The 21,671-nt window shown below is 35.0% G+C and overlaps 1 protein-coding gene across 2 annotated transcripts in view; it reads left to right on the top strand.

The window, feature by feature from the left end:
* obe (activating signal cointegrator 1 complex subunit obelus) overlaps window positions 1-21,671 on the top strand; it is a 402,671-nt gene that overhangs the window by 72,397 nt on the left and 308,603 nt on the right. For both annotated transcript variants that reach the window (XM_090379766.1, XM_090379764.1), the window contains exons 8-11: window positions 6,701-6,829; window positions 7,141-7,341; window positions 9,530-9,670; window positions 21,425-21,589. In XM_090379766.1, the coding sequence (XP_090235892.1) occupies window positions 6,701-6,829; window positions 7,141-7,341; window positions 9,530-9,670; window positions 21,425-21,589 (636 nt within the window). The remainder of the gene's footprint in view (window positions 1-6,700; window positions 6,830-7,140; window positions 7,342-9,529; window positions 9,671-21,424; window positions 21,590-21,671) is intronic.

Genomic DNA, 21,671 nt, shown 5'->3' with positions numbered 1-21,671 from the left:
GAAAAAAAAAATAAAAAATAAAAAAAAAAAATATATATATATACACAAGGAAATAAATAAATAACACTATATTCAGATATGAGAGGGCAATTTTAGCAAGAGGTCTAATCAGGGGATGGCAAATATGCAGAATCTGATTATAGTAATGAAAATATGATACATAGCCATGAAATTCATCAGGGGACTACTCCTGACCATGTACCAGGCACTGCTGACCATGTACCAGGCACTGCATTTCCAAACTTGTCTGTAGTATTAGTAAAAGGGGGCAAATATGCGGCCTTTTATCGTAATACTACGATAATACTATGCAGTGTAAAAAATGTAAATTAAAATTAAAATAAATACAAATATATACAAATTTACAAAAGTGTAATGTGGGATATAATACAAATGTATGTGAAGTGCATGAAAAAGAATAGACAAGCAAATGGTATGGGGATTGGTAAATTCTAGGGGAGGGGAAGAGGAGAAAAGAAAAGGAGAAAATAAGGCAAAAATAGCAATAGGATTAAGGATAGATGGAGCGTTCGTATCACCCTCGTATTGCACTAATAGTTTTACAAAAGGGAAAAAAGATAGAAAAAGACAGTGTAAAGATAAAAAGTTTAGAAAAAGTCATTAAAAATACTGAACTTACTGGGTGTGTAAGGCCCAACCTTAAAGAAAGGGTTCTGGTATAAGCAAGTGTTAGTAAAAATGGGTGTTAATACCATAGGCTTGTAGAGAAAAATCGAAAATGAAACCAAAACTAAAAGTTACCTGGAGTCATTAAGTAGAGCAGAGGAGCGATGTACACAGCCAAGATGCGAAAGGGAGAAAATGAAAAGCACAGAGTTTTTTTATAGATTTAGAGCAACAGATTTACCTCTATCGTTGAAAAAAAATTTTGGGAAAGATGACCTAAAAACATGAAACGTCAGACAGAAGGCCGCAGACATACAAAAATGTGAAGGAATCTGCGAAACAGAAAATAGAACAAGAATAATTCCGAACTATAAGTGTTAAAATTCGGTAAAATTTAGATGATCAGATAACAGGGTTTATAGATTATGGCTCCAAATTTCCAAGCTGACAAACCGCGGTAGAAAGAGAAAAGCACAGTTAGGCACATCTGCGGTTGATTGGATGTTTAGTGAATCCAGTTGAAGAGCGTGACAAAAAATCGGCAGGCAAAAAACTTTTGATGGAAACATAATTAAAAACCTTGAAGAAGAATTTTCATATCCAATGATAAAATTTATTCACCAAATAAAAGTCCTGGTTAAGTGATGCAGGGCTACATACAGACAGTAGATCGGAGACCAGTTTCAGGGAAGCAAAGTGCCAAACCTAGCGGTTGTAATCAGGGAAGAGACACACTTAATAAGTCCAGGAAAAAAAGCCATGTGTACAGGATTCCAAAAAGAAGAGAGGACGAATTCAAACTAAATGTGTGAAAAAACTTAGAGTAAAGCAACAGTAATCTCATTCTGAAAAGGAACCTTTTATATATATATAGGCAAAGAATGTATAAAATAAACTGTTTAGCATTCAAAAGCATAAATAAATTATATGAACAACATCAAACAATTAACAAAACCACACATATTTTTACATACAACCAAATTTTTCTGTAGAGCACACTTATCAAAGCTGATGCTGAAGGCATCCTTATCCTTTCCTCTGCTCAGATAAAACAGGGAGCATGGCATACATTTAAATCAAGGAAGTCTGATGAAAATTGCTTTCATCCAGATTGACTGTTGGAAAAAAAAAATTTTCGTCTAGTGTTGTGGAAGTGGATAGTTTGAATTTAAGGAAGAACTAAACAGACTATTAGAGGGGATGGACAGGTGATATAAGAAGATTTGTTTTTTTTTTTTTTTTTGATATTGTATAAGTTTACTTTCTTGCATCATTTGTCTCTACTAATACTGTCATTGTATGCATCACACAGATATATGTATATAGGTTAAGGCTCTTTATAAAAATATTTCCATTTAAGAAGTATTTTATAAGTCAGAAACCATTGAAGCTGGATTTAGCGAAATATCTATAGAAAACAATGTTATAAAAAGCAACGAGCATTCTTACCTTTTACTTTGGAAATGAAAAGTTCTGTTGCATAACAGTCAATGTATACTATTTGTATAAAAATATGCTTTCTAGCACCAAAATATTTGTATTTCTTTCAGAACTCAAAGGCAGATATTGTTGGGATATCAGAGACATGGTGTCACACTGATATAAGCAGTGCAGAATTGGAATTTGGGGTGTTCGATGTGTACAGGAAGGATAGACAGGATAGGAAAGGAGGAGGGTTATTCTGTTAATTAAGAAAAACAAAATCTGAGGAAGTGCATCCAGTTGACATGGATGGACAGTGCAAAGTTGAGTCATTTTGGTGTGACATAAGCACTGGGAAAGCAAAAAATGAGAGTAGGAGTGTGTTATAGGCCTAATGACCCTAATGAGTACAACAAACAGTTGTACAGAGAAATAGAATGGGCCAGTAAATCATTATTTTATAATGGGGGATTTTAACTTCCCAGATATTGACTGGAACTTGTAGGTTGGTCACTCGAACTTTTATGGATTTATTGGATGATTGTTTTCTACAACAACATGTTCGAGAGGCAACCGGAGGGAGTAAAACCTTTGATCTGATTATCAGCAGTGATTCTTCATGCGTTAAGAATCTGCAGATAAAGGAACCACTAGGTGGCAGTGATCACAGTGTACTGATGTGCGATTTTCTTAAAGATGTAACTACCATCAGGGGTAAAGGGAAGGGTTTTTGCTTCCATAAAGGTGAATGCAGTGGTCTCAGACAGTTTTTAAATTCTGTACAGTGGGACAAACTGATGATGTTACCAACAGCAAATTCTAAGTGGGAAACATTCAAGGAACTAATCATGGTGGCTACTAGGCTTTTTATACCGATTAAGAAATATTGTTCAAAGTTTAGGCCTAAATGCATGTCAGATGAACTAATGAGACATGTGGAAGAGAACAAAAATGCATGGGATGCATATAAATTATCAGGTGGCACAGAAGCCAGTGGCAGATATAAGCTAATCTGTTATCAAGTCACAAAGGAGGTTAGACAGGCGAAGACAGATTACAAGGAATATTTGGCAAAGGATGCAAAGAAAAACAGGAAAGAGTTCTTTACTTATGTAAACTCTAGAAGGAAATGGATGAATTAAATTGGTCCACTTAACATAGTTAGTTTGACTATTGATGATCCTGCTCAGATAGCTAATAATCTGAATGAGAATTTTGCATCTACATTCACACATGTGGGATTAGGCGCCTCCGTAGCCAGGTGGGAAAGAGCAGCAGTGCATAGCACATGTTTCTTGATTAGACCGGGGTTCGAGCCCGTCACCACCAAATATGGAGGATGAGATGTGGAAAGGTCAGGGAATGACCGCCGCATATCCCGGAGCAATATGGCCTTAGTTGCTAATGTTCCTAAAAACCAAATAACTAACTAACATGTGGAGTTATTAAGGGAGAAAAATACCAGACGTTTATCAAACTGTAACAGAGTGCTTAATGATTTTGTAATAGCTGAGAGCAAAGTGGAGGAGAAATTGTTGAAGTTAAACATAAGAAAGGCACCTGGGGTAGATGGGATCTATCCAGTTATATATTAAAGGAGGTAGCAAAGGAAGTAAGAAAACCCTTAACCATAATTATGAGAGCATTCTTGGACTCAGGGGAAGTCCCCACGGACTGGAGATGTGCAAATGTATCCTCAATCCACAAAGGGGATCTAAGGGTGACACAAGTAATTACAGACCAGTTAGTTTAACATCTGTTCTGGGTAAATTATTAAGTCACTGGTTAAAGATGCATTGCTGCAGTAATAATTCACACACAACGTGGGTTTGTCACAAGGGAAAGTCTTGTCTGACAAATTTGATTGGATACTATGATGTTGGTATAAAGGAACTGGATGCAAAAAATAATTTTGATATCATATTCTTGAATTTCAGGAAAGCTTTTGACACTGTTGTGCATGGAAGATTACTGTTCAAATCGGAGCAGTATGGTATGGATGCTGCTCTTCGTGGACTAATGTTATTAGTGGAGTCCCCCAGGTTTCGGTGTTGGGCCCACTGTTGTTTTTTATATTTGTTATCAATGATACTGATGAAGGTATATCAGGCTTAATGTTGAAGTTTGCAGATGATACAAAGGTTGGCAGGGTTGTTAATGACAGCATGCTACTGCAACAGGATCTAGAAAAGATGGGCTGAGAAGTGGCAACTGAAGTTTAACATTGACAAATGCAAAGTACTGCATATGAGTAGAAGTAATCCCAGAGAAACATACCAACTGTGAGGTACTACTTAGGGTGGTAGAAAATAAAAAAGATCTAGGTGTAATTGTGCAGTGAGATATGAAGTTTTCTGAGCAATGCAGACAGACTGCCAGAGCAGGTCATGGGGTATTGTGAATGATATACAAGAATTTTGTTAGTAGGAAAAAGGAGGTGATTATCTCTTTGTATAAGGCAATGGTCAGGCCATGCCTAGAGTACTGCGTACAGGTCCGGAGGCCTCATTTTAGGAAGGATGTAGATTTGCTTGACCGTGTATAGAGAAAGGCAAGAAGATTGGTGAGGGACACGAAGGGGTCCTCTTACCAAGAAAGGCTTAAGTTCTACAAATTGCAGTAGCTGGAGACTAGGCACCTGTGATGTGATCTGATTGAAGTGTATAAGGGTTGAGTATGCTGAATTCTGATGGGATTCTTCTGCTTGCTTAGATTATGAAACTAGGGGGTTATAAATTCAATTTGAGCAAAGACAGTTGTAGAATAGATGTGTGGAAATTTGCCTTTAGATAGTGGGTGGTTAATTACTGGAACAAACTTCCATCTGTCGTTGTGGAAGTTGGTAGCTTAAATAAATGCAAGGAGGAACTGGACAAACTTTGAGAGGGAATGGATGTGTGAAATTGTGTTTTTTTTTTTTTTTTTTGGCTGATGCTACATAAGCTCATATGTTTGCTTACTGGCACCACATGCCTCCGATACTACCATAAAATTACTTTTTAAACATTGTTTACAACTTAAATTGTGAAGCACACCTACCAATTTGTCATTTGTTTGATTAAGACAACTTAATACAGGATACGTGTTCATTGCTATTCCATGACTTTTTTTTTTTTCCTTCTTCACAGCTGTCTCTTTTGTATCCAAACACTATGAGAGTGCCCATATATTCCATGGTCACTCTTGGAAATAATCATAGTTTGTCTAATGATCCTCTTCTATTTTCCACATGTAAGGGGAAGGGCATATCAGTCTTAAACTAAACCTTTGTGCATCGTTGGAGTAAACTAAGTTACAAAGAAGTGGGGACATGTCCTAGAGAGAAATGAAACTGGGAACTCATCAGAGATGCTAGTATCTATTGATCAGTAATGCACTTCTGATTTGGGCTTCTGGTGAAAGTGATCAGTGCAGCCTGCCCTCGTCCAGAAAGATTTAGTTTTAATGGAGGACTTTATTATTAAGGGAAGAGTGATATTTTCCTAATAAAGATAAGTGGATGTCTTCTGGGTGTTAAAATTGATTTTATCAACAAGGTCAGTTTCAACAAGGATATATTGAAATATTGGTGTTAAAATATAGAAAACTATAAGGATAATGATGCAATGATTACACAAGTTTCTTTTTTTTAACACAACATTGCATTCTTCAATTATGAAAGCACAGTTTTGTTGAAAATTCTTCAGTTTGGAAAGCACAGTTCTGTTGAAAATGGAAACACTGATTTAAGTGTTGTATCAGCAGAACTACAGTTTTCAAGCAGTTTCAATATTTGTTTCTGTAAGCAGTATGATTAATTATTTTTTGACTCTTTTCAAATGAAAATATTTTTTTTTTGTAGTTTTTTTTGTGGTGAAAAAAGTTCCTGGAACACAAAAATTTTTAGTAGCCAATACTGTGTAATTGAACAAAATGAGGGGGAGGGGAAGGCAATTTTAGAATGTATAAATGAAACAAATGTTTTATAGTGAAATATGTCATTTACCCATAGCAGTCTGCATTAATTATGATTATTCATTTTTAAAAATGAAGCAGACCATTCCATTGTCAGCTTCATATCTGTGGTGTGGTGGAAAATTGAATCTGTATTATTATACACAAAAGTTTTACAAATTCAGGTTATTCATATCAGGAAGGTTATGCATTATAGGTTACAGTTACGTTCTAAGTTATTATTTTATGTATGATTACTTTTCCTGCAGCTGATATACTGTTACCCAATGGAAAGAAAAAACTGTGTTTTAAAATATTGTATTGATGAATAACTTTCATTAAGAACTTGTTTCATATCTTTGTGTTTTAATTTGAAGCATTTTATATGTAAATAATAATGAGAGTGTAATATGATTTCATTCAAGTCAAATCATTATTTGTGTTGTGTTTTATCCCTATTTTTGCCATATTAAATGTTTAATGTCTCAGATCAGGCTCTGTATAACCTGACTTGTGATATCAAACATTTAATATGGTAAATCCACTATAATATTTTGAGACACTGTTTTGAAACTTAATTCATACTTGTATCTCAGTTTACGTATGAGCAAAGATTTTTCATTTAATTTTATGTTGTTGACTTTTATTTGAAATACTTATTTTATAAATTAATATGGAGTTTAATATATAATATAATATAAATTAATTATTCTTAAAGATGGCTTTGCCAGTTGGCTGCAATAAATTTGAAAATTCAAAATATGAAGAAATAGAAGTTCCTGCATCTGGACCTCCAGCTTCACACATTAATAAAAAACCTCTTATTTCTGTGGAAGAAATGGATGAGGTTTGTTTATTTTTTATTTTGAAATGATAATTATAACTTTAGATACAATATAAATTTTGAACAGAAATGTTTAATAATATTAATTTTTAAACTTTTTTTAATTTTAAGTTATATTTTAACTGAATAAAATTATTGAAATGCATATACATATTTTGTACATACATTTTATATCCTTTATTCAATACATTATTTTTAAACCATATATTGTTACTGTAAATACAAGAAAGTGTATAACAGGTGTTCATATTACAACATAAAAATTATAACATTACAGTTTAATTTTTATTGTCCATTTTTTTCTTTTTTTTTAGACTGGCCAGCTGGGGTTTAAAGGAATGAAGAATTTGAATCGTATTCAGAGTATGGTTTTTGAAACAGCATACTATACAAATGAAAATATGTTAGTCTGTGCTCCAACTGGAGCAGGAAAAACTAATGTTGCCATGTTAACTATTCTTCATCAAGTAAAACATTACACAGAAGATGGAATACTTAGGAAAGAGAAATTTAAGGTGAGTAGGATAAGAGGCCTGATTGAAAAGGTTCTAAGACTTAAAAAAAAAAAAATTAGGATTCATACATTTTTGTAAGTAGCCACCTTTAAAACAATTTCCCCTTGACGATATGCATGTGTCTCAATATTCCTTCCACTTCTGGTGCATTTCTGGAAGTCTAGAGCATGTTCTGTTGAATGGTCAGAATGTCATCAGAGCTTAATTTTCAGTTTGGGAAAGGGAAAAAAAAATCACATGGGACAAAATCAGGGGAATATGAAGAGTAGATTACTACAGGAATGTTTTTTTGTTGGAACAGAAAAATTTTGAATAGAGAGTGGTGTGTGCACGGCAATATCATACCAGAGAAACCTTCCACCATTTTCAAACAGCTGGTGGTAGTGTTTTCTTCTAACTTTTTCTCTTGTTCATATCTGAACTCTTTATAATAGACCTAGTTTACTGTCTGACCATTCTAAATTCATATGAATGATATTTTGAAGGTTGAAAAAAGAAACATTGTTTTCACATTTGATTAAACCTGTCATTAAAATATATATATATATATATATCTATGGATAGGTCAAGTTTTGTGGAATGCACTAAATGACTAAATTTCATTTCTGGATCACAGCTGAACATTTGTGTTTCATTACCTGTAACAACACAGTTCATGAAATTGGGATCCATTTCCAGATGCTCACACAGTTTTTGACATTGAATCTTTTGGTCATCATTCAATAATCGGCGCCTCCGTAGCCATGTGGGAAGGAGCAGTAGTGCGTAGCACACGCTTCTTGATTAGACCGGGGTTAGAGCCCGTCACCACCAAATACGGAAGATGCGGAAAGGTCAGGGAACGACCACCGCATATTCCCGGAGCAATATAGCCTTAGTTGCTAATGCTCCTAAAAACCAAATAACTAACTAACAAACATTCAACAATCTTGGTTCAGATTTTGTTGATACTTGATGTATGGCAAGGTTTTTGGTTAAAATCACTTGGATCAATCCAAAAGATATAACCAGTTTATATGAAATTTCTTGGATGGTTAATTGCCAATCAGAACAAATTTTGTAACACACCTTGGCAACCATTTCATCCTTTCTTGAAGTTGAAAGTGGACCTGAATATTCATCTTTGACAAATTCTTAGCCATTTTGTAAATGTTTATATCTCATATTTCATATTTTTATCACATATGAAATATGTCATAGTATCCAATCAGATTTGTCAGAAAACAGATCCATGCTGTGACATTGCAGTCACAGCATGGATCTGTTAAGGGGTGACCTTTATTACTGCCTACCAGCATACGCAAGATGGTTCTGCATTACTTCTTTAACCAGTGATTCCATTATTTTTCTTAGAACTGAAGTCAAACTAAAAGGTCTAATATTGTTAGACACGTTAGCTTGACTTCATATGTGGATGTAGATGCAAATTATCAATCCATTCCAAATATTATTAAAAATTGGACCAGTAGAAATCTGGCAACTGCATATAACTTGATCCTTGTAGATAGATTTTCAAGAAATTTTGTTTCTCTCTTTTGGAACAATTTGTCAAGCTTTCCCATATTTCATTAAAACTTGGACCAATAGAAATTTGGCCATTATTTTTTTTTAATACATATTGCATTGGGTATCCATACCGTATATTTTAGCTGAAGTGCTCAATATTATTTGTTGCCAAGTGTTTGTTGGAGGAATGAATGGGCAATGTGGCAGATGCACAGAAACAAAATGTGTTCTCAGTTTGCTTATAAAAACCACTGTTGTTTGCTCAGTCCTTTTTTTTTTTTTTTTTGTTTGTTATAAATCCTGAATTATTACCACTTGCTAATACACTCTACATTAACTAACTTATTTTTTATATTAATCATTTTAATTATGTAATTTTATTATATGCATTAAGAATGAAAAATGATTATGAAAATTTGAAACACATTGTCTCAAATTATCAAATTAGAATTTTTTTTTTTTGTTTTTTTTCTAGAAATAAAAACATCACTGTTTAATAAACATATACAAATAATTTCTAAATCACATTTAGCTGACAAGTGAATGTGATCACTTGATAATATATTTCAAGAAATAAAATATAATTTTTTTTTATATTTCCACTTTTGAGTTCCATTAAATTTTGTAGTTATCAATGCAGATTTGTATGGAAGCATTATGTAATGGATGCCTTACATTTTAGATTGTTTACGTGGCTCCTATGAAAGCTCTTGCTGCTGAGATGGTCAGAAACTTTTCTAAACGTCTTGCACCATTTGGCATTACAGTAAAAGAATTAACTGGTGATATGCAGCTTACAAAGACTGAGATTATGCAGACACAGGTATATATAGATGTTTTGAAATAATGTGAAAAAAATGTAATTTTCCAGAGAGTAAATTTTATTACTGTATTTTCTTTGTGTGAGCTACATAAACCTTAATTTAATATTGTTTTAAATAGTGTTATTTTAAATATTATTTAAATTATCTTAAATATTGTTATTTAATATTGCTTTATTTAAGCATAAAGGCAGTAATAAAAATAAATTTTAATTATGTAATCTATTATTAATAATTCTGATGTTTTACTTTGCTTAATCAGTGACATCTCTCTCTTTCATGTTATATTAACCAGGTATTTGTGTTAATTTGGTCATATAGGTTTTTCTTAATGTCTCTTTAATTAAATGTGACCTGGAAATACTGATAAGGTTGTGCAGTTTTAGAGAAGAGCAATTTTTCATTAAATATTGATTTATGAGTTATGTTTTTGAAGCAAGTTACATTTGAAGGTGGGTAGAAATCTCCAAAATCTAGTCCAAATAATTTTATAATATTGACATTATTAAAACATGAGATTGAGTATAAATTATATTGAGTAGAAATTATTATTAGAACTTCAAACTCCTTTTAAGTTACATAATAATGTAATTTTTGGAAAAATTCTTTGCTTTCTCATGTAATGTTAAAACATTTTACCTTAAACTTATCTTTGACATGTTGAGCCACCTCCAAACCTTAGCAATAAAATAATTGTAATAGGCCACAAGGCAGTAAAATGACTGAGCCAGTATTGGTACTGGCTCGGTCATTTTATTGCCTTCTATTTATAATAAACAATCTGAAAAGCTAAATTGATGTTTATATTCAATTATTAATGGCAAGCAGAAATTTTTTCAAGTTTTCTTTCAGTTAGATGTCATGACTGTTGGCATTTCTGACTGTGAAATTTGTATTGGTTCAATTATTTTACTACTATCTATTTATTCTTTATATAAACAATCTGAAAAACTAAATTTATGTTTGTATTCAATTGTTAATGGTAGGTGATGGTTTTTTTTCCCCCCTCGCCAATCCTCCTCAAGTCTGATGTTGCAACCAGCATGACCATTGCAGTTTCCGATTATTAAATTTATTTTTAAGGTGTATTGACTTGATTACTGTACTGCCATCTACTTATACTTCATATAAACCATCTATAAAACTAATTCAATTGTTAAATACAAGCAGAATTTTTTTTTTCCAGTCCGATGTTATAGCCATTGCAGCCATCAGCATTTTCAATTATGAAATTTGTTTTTCCTGTGCTGATGCAATTATTATACTGTGATCCATTTGTATTTCATTTAAACAACCTGTAAAACTAAGTTGATGCTTGTTGATGTTTATATTAATGACAGACAGTGGTTTTTTTGCTTGTTTTTTTTTTCCTTCAGTGTAGTCATGGAGTAGTAGTAGAGGCATGAGATGCAAGAAAACAAGCTTATGTAGCATCAGCCAAAAAAAAAAAGAAAACAATTTCACACATCTATTCCCTCTAAAAGTTTGTCCAGTTCCTCCTTGAATTTATTTAAGCTATCAACTTCCACAACAACAGATAGAAGTTTGTTCCAGCAATCAACTGCCTACTGGCTAAAGGCAAATTTCCACACATCTGTTCTACAACTGTCTTTCCTCAGTTTGAATCTATAGCCCCCCAATTTCGTAATCTGAGCAAGCAGAAGAATCCCATGAGAATTCAGCATACTCAACCCATTCAAGGCCTTATACACCTCAATCAGATCACATCACAGGTGCCTAGTCTCAGCCGCTGCAATTTGCAGTACCTTTCTTGGTAAGAGGACCCCTTCGTGTCCCTCACCAATCTTGTTGCCCTTCTCTGTACTCACTCAAGTGACTCAACATCTTTCCTAAAATGAGGCCTCCAGACCTTACACAGTACTCAAGACGTGGCCTGACCATTGCCTTACAAAGGGATAATCACCTCCTTTTACCTACTAGCAAAATTCCTGTATCATTGACAATACCCCATGACCTGCTCTGACAGCCTGTCTGCATTGCTTAGAAAACTTCATATTTGATTGCAAAATTACCCCCCCAGATCTTTTTCATTTTCTACCCCCCCAAGTTATATACAACACAGTTGGTACATTTCTCCGTGATTACTTCTACCTATATGCAGTACTTTGCATTTGTCAATTGTAAACTTCAGTTGCCACGTCTCAGCCCATCTTCCCATTTTTTCTAGATCCTGTTGCAGTAGCACACTGCCATTACTGTCATTAACAATCCTTCCAACCTTTGTATCATCTGCAAACTTCGACATTAAGCCTGATATATACCTTCATCAGTATTATTGATAAATATACAAAACAACAGTAGGCCCAACACCGAACCCTGGGAGACTCCACTAATAACATCAGTCCGCGAAGAGCAGCGTCCATTGATTACCACTCTCTGTCTTCTCCCACTCAACCATCCTTTTATCTATTGTAGCAACTTGCCCTTAATGCCATACTGCTCTAATTTGTACAGTAGTTTTCTGTGCACAACAGTATCAAAAGCTTTCCTAAAATCCAAGTATATGATATCAAAATTAATTTTTTTATCCAGTTCCTTTGTAACGACATCATAATATTCAATCAGATTTGTCAGACAAGACTTTCTTTTCACAAACCCATGCTGTGTTTGAATCATTACTGCCAGTCTTGGCTAGATGCAATGCTTCTTTAATCAGTGACGCCATTATTTTCCCAGGAACAGAATTTAAACTAACAGGTTTAACTATAATGATATGAGTAACTATAATTACTCATATCACCCTTTGATCCCTCTTTGTGAATTGGGGATACATTTGCACATCTCCAGTTCATGGGGATTTCCCCTGATTTCAAGGATGCTCTCATAATTATGGCTAAGGGTTTGCTAATAATAACAGAGTAACCTATATTCTGTGTTAGAGTGAAGTATTTAGACATGCTGTCAAGATCTTGTAAAGCCTTTCTAATAAAGAAATTGAGCTAAAAAAAGGGAAGTCTTACAAATAAGTTAGTCTCTGACTGTGACATAAGGTGTAACTGGATTTTGTCCTCACTAAATGAACTAAAAGCATTTTTTTTAGATTATTGTGAACATGGGACTAAATGAAAAAACTAATATAAAGAAATATTTGTCTGAAGAATGGACAGACAGAATATATTTTTTAAAAATATATTTAGCAAATAGATTTCTGCAGATGTTTTTGGATGTTGCATCCCTGTGTATCCACAGACAAAAGGAATCAGAATATTCCAAAGTAAAAAATTTTATTAATTACCTGGATAGAAAGTTTTGTGAATACTGTTTTTGCCAGAAAGAAATATTGCATTGGAGCTTTTAAAATGTTTTGCTCTGCTATTTTATCTGCTAGCTTGTTAAACTCAAAAATAAATAAATTTTGAACATCTCATTTCAGTTGGTAATATTTTTAATTCTTGGTGCTGGACTGCAAAGGGTTAAAAACTTAGTTGTAGTACTTTTTTTCCTTCACCCTTACAATATCAGTTATATTTCTTTATCAGTTCTATACACTACATAAGAGAGGAAATGTGTTTTTTTTTTTTTTTTTTAATCCAGCAGACAAGTCCCAAATCAACTTGTATCCATTGCATTATTAGAATAGCTAGCCTACACATGTCCATTACTTCCCCCCCTCACCATAACAGCTATTGCCTCATAGGTCTGATTTATCGCAACAGCTGCCTCCTCCTTAGATCCTCTGCTATAGTCACTCTCCATGATTTATCACTTAATTGCTCCTTGATATAGCTAATCTGTCCACTTAGGTAACCAAAAGGTCATAGCGAGACTCTTGCCCAGCTCCTCTCTGGTGCTAAACTTCTCTGTATTAGCAATTAACCAGAATTCTCTGAACATATGATATTTGCCATAAGTACTGTGCATTAGAAACCTTACTTTAACACCCCCCCCCATCTTCAGCAGAAACTTCATTAAGAAAACAGTCTTCATTGTGATGCATGGAAAGTTGCAAATAATCTATGAAATTTGAAATGAACGTGTTTTTCTGCCCTTCTAGCTATGTAGTAAAATAGCCTTTAGACAAAATAAAAGAACATTCTGATATTCATTAGAAAGAGAGCTGATAAAGGGAGGGAAAAAATATATATATATAGATTAAAAACGAAGGAGGTGAGAGAAGATGTTGGCTCAGAGATTAAGGACTTCCTTGGAGAAAAGAGGAAGTGCGACGATCCATGTTGGACTTTGGGAAGTATCCTGTAAAGCCTGGGCTTGTGACCTACCTTATCACCACAACTATCACTAACTTCAAGATTAATGGTAAGAAATCCTTCTGAGTGGCCTTCTTACAGTAAGATATTCTTATGATTTTTTGACAACTAACTTTCATAATCACATCACATTATTGCTTTAATGGTAATAATGAGTTACTTTAGGTCCTTGGTCCTTGAAGTTTGTCACAGACATTCTCTCAGATATGCCAGATAAGCTGTACTTGCTACCTGGGAGTATAAAACGCTGATGGAACTGATATTCGGGTGACATTCAAGTCAAGTGGACCCAATTTTGGCAAGTCGGGACGGTCTGTGACAGCCATATCCTCTGCTTGTACCTTCATGAAGGTGGGGCCTGTTAGTAATCCTGAGTATAACCTCAATACACAAGCACACTGTGGGTGACCACCTAGGTGTGAATGTAAGCAGGGGTCGAGGTGTGGTGCCCACACCACATGGAAGAATGCCGCCCCTCTGTGTTACTAGGCAATAATAGGTGGTAGATGACTCTCATCAACTGGTGCAATACCACCACTTTGCTTATTGGAGGCTTGAAGTGGTGGAACCCATGTTTAGTCTCCAGAGCTAAGTTCCGGTCAACCCTTCCCCATCTTCCACTGAGCAGTATTACTGATGACTTTTGAGGTTATGATGAACATTGTGGCGAGATCCAATCTTCCTTACATTTCGAGGGTACAGCTCTAAAACGGTGTTTGCAGGCCAACCTAGTTAGTACACCGGACCGAACCTATTGGTAACACTTTAGGAGGCTTCCGGATCAACTAGTGTATAACCTTGCTACCTCTGCTCTGCCAGATAGGACTGGAGGGAGTCCGAGTAGTGTGTATGCGGGGGGGGGGCATTGTCAAGGCCACGTTATGTCAAGGATCTGTCAAGGAAATGAAATCCAAAAATTTCATTACTTCATACAGCATGTCTCTCCCCCCCCACTTTCTCTTACTATTGAATACACCATGAATTGTCAAACTAATAGAGTAAGCTTATCTGCGAAAAGATCTAAACCCCGCAAACACTTTCTAGTTCATTTACAAATATATGTGGTCTCAATTCTAATCTCAATGATGTCCATTTCCACTTGCAGTCTGCCAAACCCTATGTACTTTTTCTGACAGAATCTCAGTTATCGGTTGATTCAACTATTGCTCATCTCAATTGCCCAAAACTATTTGCTGTATGATTCCTTTCGCCTCAAAGGTGGTACCTGTGCATATGTCCATTCCGATATTCCCTGTCAGAGACTTGGTAATTTGGAATCTCCTCTTTTCGATCTTCTCTGGCTTAAAATCTCTCTACCTCATTGTGTATTAAATTCATCTGTTGTCTCTACTGTTCTCCCTATTCCACTAATCACTTGGAGCTCTTTGACTTCTGATGGGATCCTTCCACTTGTTCAGATTACGAACCTAAGGGGGCATAAATTCAAATTAAGAAAAGACAGATGTAGAATAGATGTGCGGAAATTTTCCTTTACCCAGCGGGTGGTTAATTGCTGGAACAAACTTCCATCTGTCGTTGTGGAAGTTGATAGGTTAAATAAATTTAAGGAGGAACAGGCATTTGTAGGGAATGGTGTGTTTTTTTTTTTTTTTTTTTTGGCTGATGCTGCATAAGCTTGCTTTCTTGCTTCACATGCCACTACTACTTCCTCTCTTTGCAACTTGACTTTCTTCAGTCCAACTTTCTTAACAGTGGATTAATTTTCCTTGGTGATTTTAATGTTCACAACTTCAGCTGGCTTACATTTTCTAGTCATACCGACCCAGCAGGTTGAGATGCTGAGGCTTTTGCAATTACTAATGACCTTGCACAGATTGTTCATTTAACTACAAGAATACTGGACAATCCTAACCATACAGCCAACACGCTTGATCGTTTTTCTCACAAACAACCCTTCTAAGTACACAGTCGAAAGGAGTGGTCCTTTAGGCACCTCAGATCACAACATGGTGATTGGCTCTTCTCCAATGGAGCCGTCATCTCAAGGCTGTTCCCAACCTCGTATTGTTTGGCATTACAAGAATGCAAAATGGGATGACCTGCGAGATTTCTTTTCTTCTTTTCCATGGTCGGATTACTGTTTCAAAACTTCTGATGTCAATGTTTGCCCAGATCGTGTCAGTGACATTATTCTTATAGGAATGGAATCCTTTATTCCACACTCCACTTTAAAATCTCGTCCTTTACCTAAACCTTGGTTTTTCGATAAATGTGCTAAGGCTGTTCAAGAGAAGAACGTTGCATATCATAATTAGCTTGTTTCCAATTCTTCAGTTTCATTTTCTCATACACCAAAGCTCGCAACAATTGCAAAGCAGTTATTAGTCAGTCCAAACCAGATTTTGAACAGGCTAAGTGTAGAAAACTTGCGTCTTGCCCTGATGGTAGCCGAGCATTCTGGTCTCTTGCCAAAGCTATTGGCCACAACTTTTGCCCATCTCTGCTCCCACCTCTGTCAAAACCAGATGGTTCTTTTTTGTCACTTCAGCCAAATATAAAGCTGACCTGTAAGCATCCCATTTTTCTTCCAATTTGTGTATTAATGATCTTGGTAAAACACCTCCCACCATTCCCAACATGCTCCATTGAATGCCTTCTGTGATCTTCCGTCAATGGGATTTTGACGAATCTTGATGCTAAGAAAGCTCCTGGTGATGATGGTATTTCTCCACTTGTTCTCTAAACCTGTGCTCCTGAACTTACTCCTATTCCTTGCCACCTTTTTTCACTTTCTTATTCCAAAGGTGTTTTTCCTTCTGCTTGGAAATTTGCTCATATTCAGCCAGTTCCTAAAATGGGTGACAAATCCCTCCCATCCAATTATCGTCCCATTGCAATTTCTTCTACTCCTTCTAAAGTAATGTAGAAATCAAATAACCGCCAACTCTTAAACTACCTAGAAATCTTCCGTCGTATCAGCGATCTCCAGTATGGATTCCGTAAGTGTCGAACCACTGGTGATATTCTGGCTTATGTTACCCATTTATGGATAGATTCAATGAAAAAGTTCGGTAAAACACAAGCAGATGCTCTTGACATCTCAAAGGCTTTTGATCATGTTTGGCATAAAGGTCTTCTAAACAAGCTTCCAATCTTATGGTTTGCCAACTGTTTTTTGTAATTGGTTATCCAGTTTTCTTTCCGATCGCTTACTGAGGGTGATGGTAGATGGCTCTCTGTCTTCTAACTTCTCCACTAATGCTGGTGTCCCCCAAGGTTTAGTTCTGTCCCTCACTCTTTTACTCTTATATATTAATGACCTTCCATTGACTGGAAATCCTATCCATAGTTTTGCCGATGATAGCACATTGCATTCCACTTTCCATTTTGAGAAATCTTGCCCTGCTCAATCAGCGTAAACTTATCGAATATCCGCTACCAATTCCTTAAATGCCAATCTCCAGGTAATTCTCCTGTGGGGCAAGGACAACTTAGTTGATTTCAATCCTTCTAAAACTCCGTCTTGTCTTGTATCTCGCAAAAAGGATTCTTTGGCTCCTATGCTTATCTTTGGTGACACTCCGATTTCTAGGCAAAATGATGTATCTCTTTTTTTGGGATTACTCTGACTTCTAATCTCTCTTGACACAAGCACATTACAAATATTGCTTTCTTAGCATCTAAAAACTTTGTTTTCTCTTTCGCTCTCGGCATTACTTTTCTTCCAAACAGCTGTTCACTCTGTACAAATCGCAAATCCGCCCTACCTTGGAATATTGTTCCCAAATCGGGGGAAGTGCCCCGAAAACCTCTGTCAGGCTTCTAGATTTCATTCAGTAGAGGGCAGTTAGGTTAATTAATGACTCCTCTCTAACAGAGTCTCTCCACTCACTGTCTCATAGACATACTGTTTCTGCTGCATTCCTTTTCTACAGATACTTCCATGGGCACTGTTCTTCTGAACTGGCTTCTATAATTCCCGCTCTCTCTTTCAAAACAGTCCAAACACGTGCCGCCACCAGCCAACATCCATTTATTGTCCAACTTCAAACTCACAGAATGAACTTTTCCTCTTCCTCGTTTATTCATTCATGTGCCGTTTTCTGGAAAAACCTTCCTTCATAAGTATTTCCTGAAAATTACAGTCTACAGAAGTTCAAGTCTAATGTCAACAAATATCTTCTTTTGTCTTCCCAGCCTCTAACCCAAGCACGGTACTGAGTACTATAGGTTCTAATACTTCTCATGTTTGGGATTTTCCTAAAAAAAAAAAAAAACTCTCATTGTTTAATATGTACATTGAGAGATATGTCTGATTGCATATTAAACTTAACCAGAACTAGTTTCAATTAATAATAATAGGAGCACTGATTTCCCTTTTTAATTTTTACTTCATTATTCCCTTAATTTAAAATGGGAATTGTTGTTACATACTTATGACACAATTTGCTTAGAAATGTATGCCTGGTTATGACATGTGATACTTTGTAACCTCCAGTTTGTTTTGTTCTACCATCATCATATTAATTAAATGTTTTGTTTCTATAACTGTTTTGTTATCAATGATTCCTTTTTTCTCACTCAGCAGTAAAAATTAGATACTTAGTAAACTGTACCTGCTACTTTCTTCAGTAGTGCCTGAAGGAGATGGACCTAGAACCTGGTTTTTGTAGGGAACCGTTGGTTTCAACTCCATACCTCTGAGCCATTATGATTGAGGCATCTTCCAGTTATGTTGTACCATGTTGTGAGTTATTATATTCTACAGCTACGTGATCACATATGCCTCTGGTGAAGGATCAAGAAGTACATGCTCCCAAAATAAAATTAACAGCCAGTACTCTTCATCACCCCACACACATAATCTTCTCTTTCCCAAGCCAGCAGGCAGCAAGATGGGCTTACACACGAAATTCTCTGGAATTTGGATACAAGAGTTGAGGAAACTGAATCAAATAATACATATAAACACAGACGAGATTATTGCAAAGGAAAATGTAACTGGCAGCAAGTTATTTTTTCATGATTTTTTATAATGTACAAATTAGTGTAAATGCATCATGTTAGTACACAGCCAATTCTAGATTAGCAAATTATTTGCAAAAGCGGCATCGTTTAAGTCATATCTCATATTGTGAATACCTTCACAACAAGTTGCCATGACATTGCACTACTTCGAATAAGTAATGCTTCACCTAAAGGAGAAGAATATTTTTACTTATTCTCAGTAGATACCACCACCCAGACAGCACTGTTTCAGGCTATTTGGCCCTTCTTCGGTGGGTGGGTAGGTACCCAAGTGATGCAGTGATGGCAAGACAGTTATGAAGTATAATTCCACAATATGAGAGATGCCTGATGGTGTATAAGTTGAATTAACACTATAATCCATTAGGGCTTTATGCCTCAGGCTGCGTGAAAGTTAGACTATGTACAAATTAGTGCGAAATTGTACTAACATGATGCATTCGCACTCATTTGTACATAGTCTAACTTTCATGCAGCCTGAGGCATATAAAGCCCTAATGCAGTATATGATTTTTTTATAATTAAAAAAAAAAAAAAAAAATTTACAAGATTATTTTTGAAAGTTACAAGATTTTATTTTTGACAGTTATTCCTCTCTGTTGTTTAGCTGTAAAAATAGGAAAAAATTAATATTTAAAAGCATTAAATACTATGTACATAGTTTTCAATATTTTATGTAATATTTAAAAGCATCAAATAATGTGTACATAGTTTTCAATATTTATTCAGTATTTTAAGTGATATTTAAAAGAATCAAATACTATGTATATAGTTTTTCAATTTTTATAGACTTTTCAGATTCCTCGAACATTCACTCAAGATGGCATGCATGATACTGTCCAGAAGCTTGCTCTCAAAAAAAAAAAGGGTTAATGATTGAAAATACTTTGACACATTATCCTCTTTGGGTTAGTACAATAGAAAAAGAAGCCAGCTGGGTTTATGAAAATTGAAGACAACAAGGAAAATTATTTCAATTGTTAGGGAAATAAGGACAAAGTGGTGATTGTACTAGATCACCAGAGAGGGGTAGCAAGATTACTTAGGATTTATAAGGGGTTATCAGGAGAGATTGTGGTTTTTGTAAAGCCTGGAGACTAGGAAACTGTGAGGTGACTTGATTGGGATAAGGTCCATTACAGTCTTAATAGAATGAATGCTTGAAGTTTTTTTTATTTTTTCCTTTCTGAAGTTACAAGGACAAAGGGATAAGTTTTAAATTAGTAAGGATAACTGTATGTCAAGAAATTTTCTTTTAATCTGAATGATTAATCATCGGAACAAGCTCCTATCTGAAGCTTGAAATTTTGTTTAAATTCAAAGATAAGTACTTGATGGAATTAGAAGTTTTTTTTTTTTTTTTTTTTAGGCTATAATACTATAATAGTCTTTTGCCCAAATTAATGCAACATTTAAGAAATCAAGGTACTCTGTAACAATTATAGTGGCTTTTTCACTAGTTTGGAGAAGTCTGAGTTTGAAACCCAATTGTAAACAATCAAGGCTGCAGTTAGCTGATATCAGGTAGAGGATATAGAGGATCTCCCTGTGAGCTATTCCAGCTTTAGTAGGTGTACGAGAAAGTTGAGATTTAAGTAAGAATTAGAGGGGTGATAAAGACTACAAATGAGTAGAAGTCAGCAGTGCAGCATTATCAACTAGTGATATTTGTGCTTCAGTGAGAAGGTGGCACATTATGATGGGGATTGTAAAAGATTTACAGTAGAAATTTCTTCATCATTGTGAGTAGATCATTCATCACTTCCTTATACAGATAAATCTGTTAAGCAACAAGTAGCAGTGCAGACACATATACCCGGATGATGTGTACAGACAGATCTATTATAATGACAAAAGAAAAAGTATGTAGAGGTCAGATATTTTGTTCTTATAATGATTGTTTTTTGAGATTGATAATTAGTTGACTGTTATAAATTTTATTTTCTTAAAAGATTGGAAGCATTTTGTTGATGTCTGATGGTTTTTTTTTTTTTTTTTTTAATTAGTCACCATTGGAGCTGGAAATTAGATGTGTCTTGTGTGATCAGTTTACCAGATTGAGTCATGTCGGCAGATAATCAATTTATCATATTGAATGTTCCTGGAATTATTCTGTTCCAAAAAATTCTGTGTAGATATGCCCAAATGAGAGTCAAAGCTAACAGTATGATCTGCACATGCCTCTTTGGTCATCACTAAAAAAATATCTGTGATCCCTTTTCTCAGTGGCCAAGATACTAAAATTTGAAGTTTGAAGATTCTATATATATAAAAATTGGTAGTCTTGGCTTATTCAGTATTAGTGGATTACTGGAAAACTTTATTTTTCATTCCTGTTATAATTATATGGATAGCAGGACAGGGACGTCTTAGAGATTGATTTAAGACTAGATTTAAGAAAATTTATGGTGCCCAAGGGACTTCAAAGATAATTAAGGTCTAGTTGAAATTTAATATTAATTTAGAAAGATAGTAAAATTTTTTTTATTCTTCTATATAATGCTTTTAACTTAACTTGTATTTCTTATTTTTATTTAGATGTTAGTTACCACACCAGAAAAGTGGGATGTCGTTACGAGGAAATCAACTGGGGATGTTGCTCTTACCCAGTTGGTACGCTTGATAATTTTAGATGAAGTCCACCTTTTGCATGGAGATCGAGGCCCGGTATTGGAGGCTTTGGTGGCTAGGACTTTGAGACAGGTATTCATTTATATATGTTGCATGAGTTATGAAAAACTGAATAAGAAGTTTAAATATTTTACAAGAGCTCTAAATGGTATTC

Source organism: Mastigoproctus giganteus, chromosome 8, assembly GCF_048544385.1.
Source record: "Mastigoproctus giganteus isolate SK-2022 chromosome 8, ASM4854438v1, whole genome shotgun sequence".
Classification (NCBI taxonomy): Eukaryota; Metazoa; Arthropoda; class Arachnida; order Uropygi; family Thelyphonidae; genus Mastigoproctus; species Mastigoproctus giganteus.
Note: the sequence above shows the minus strand (reverse complement) of the source record. Positions and strands in the feature narration are given on the sequence as shown.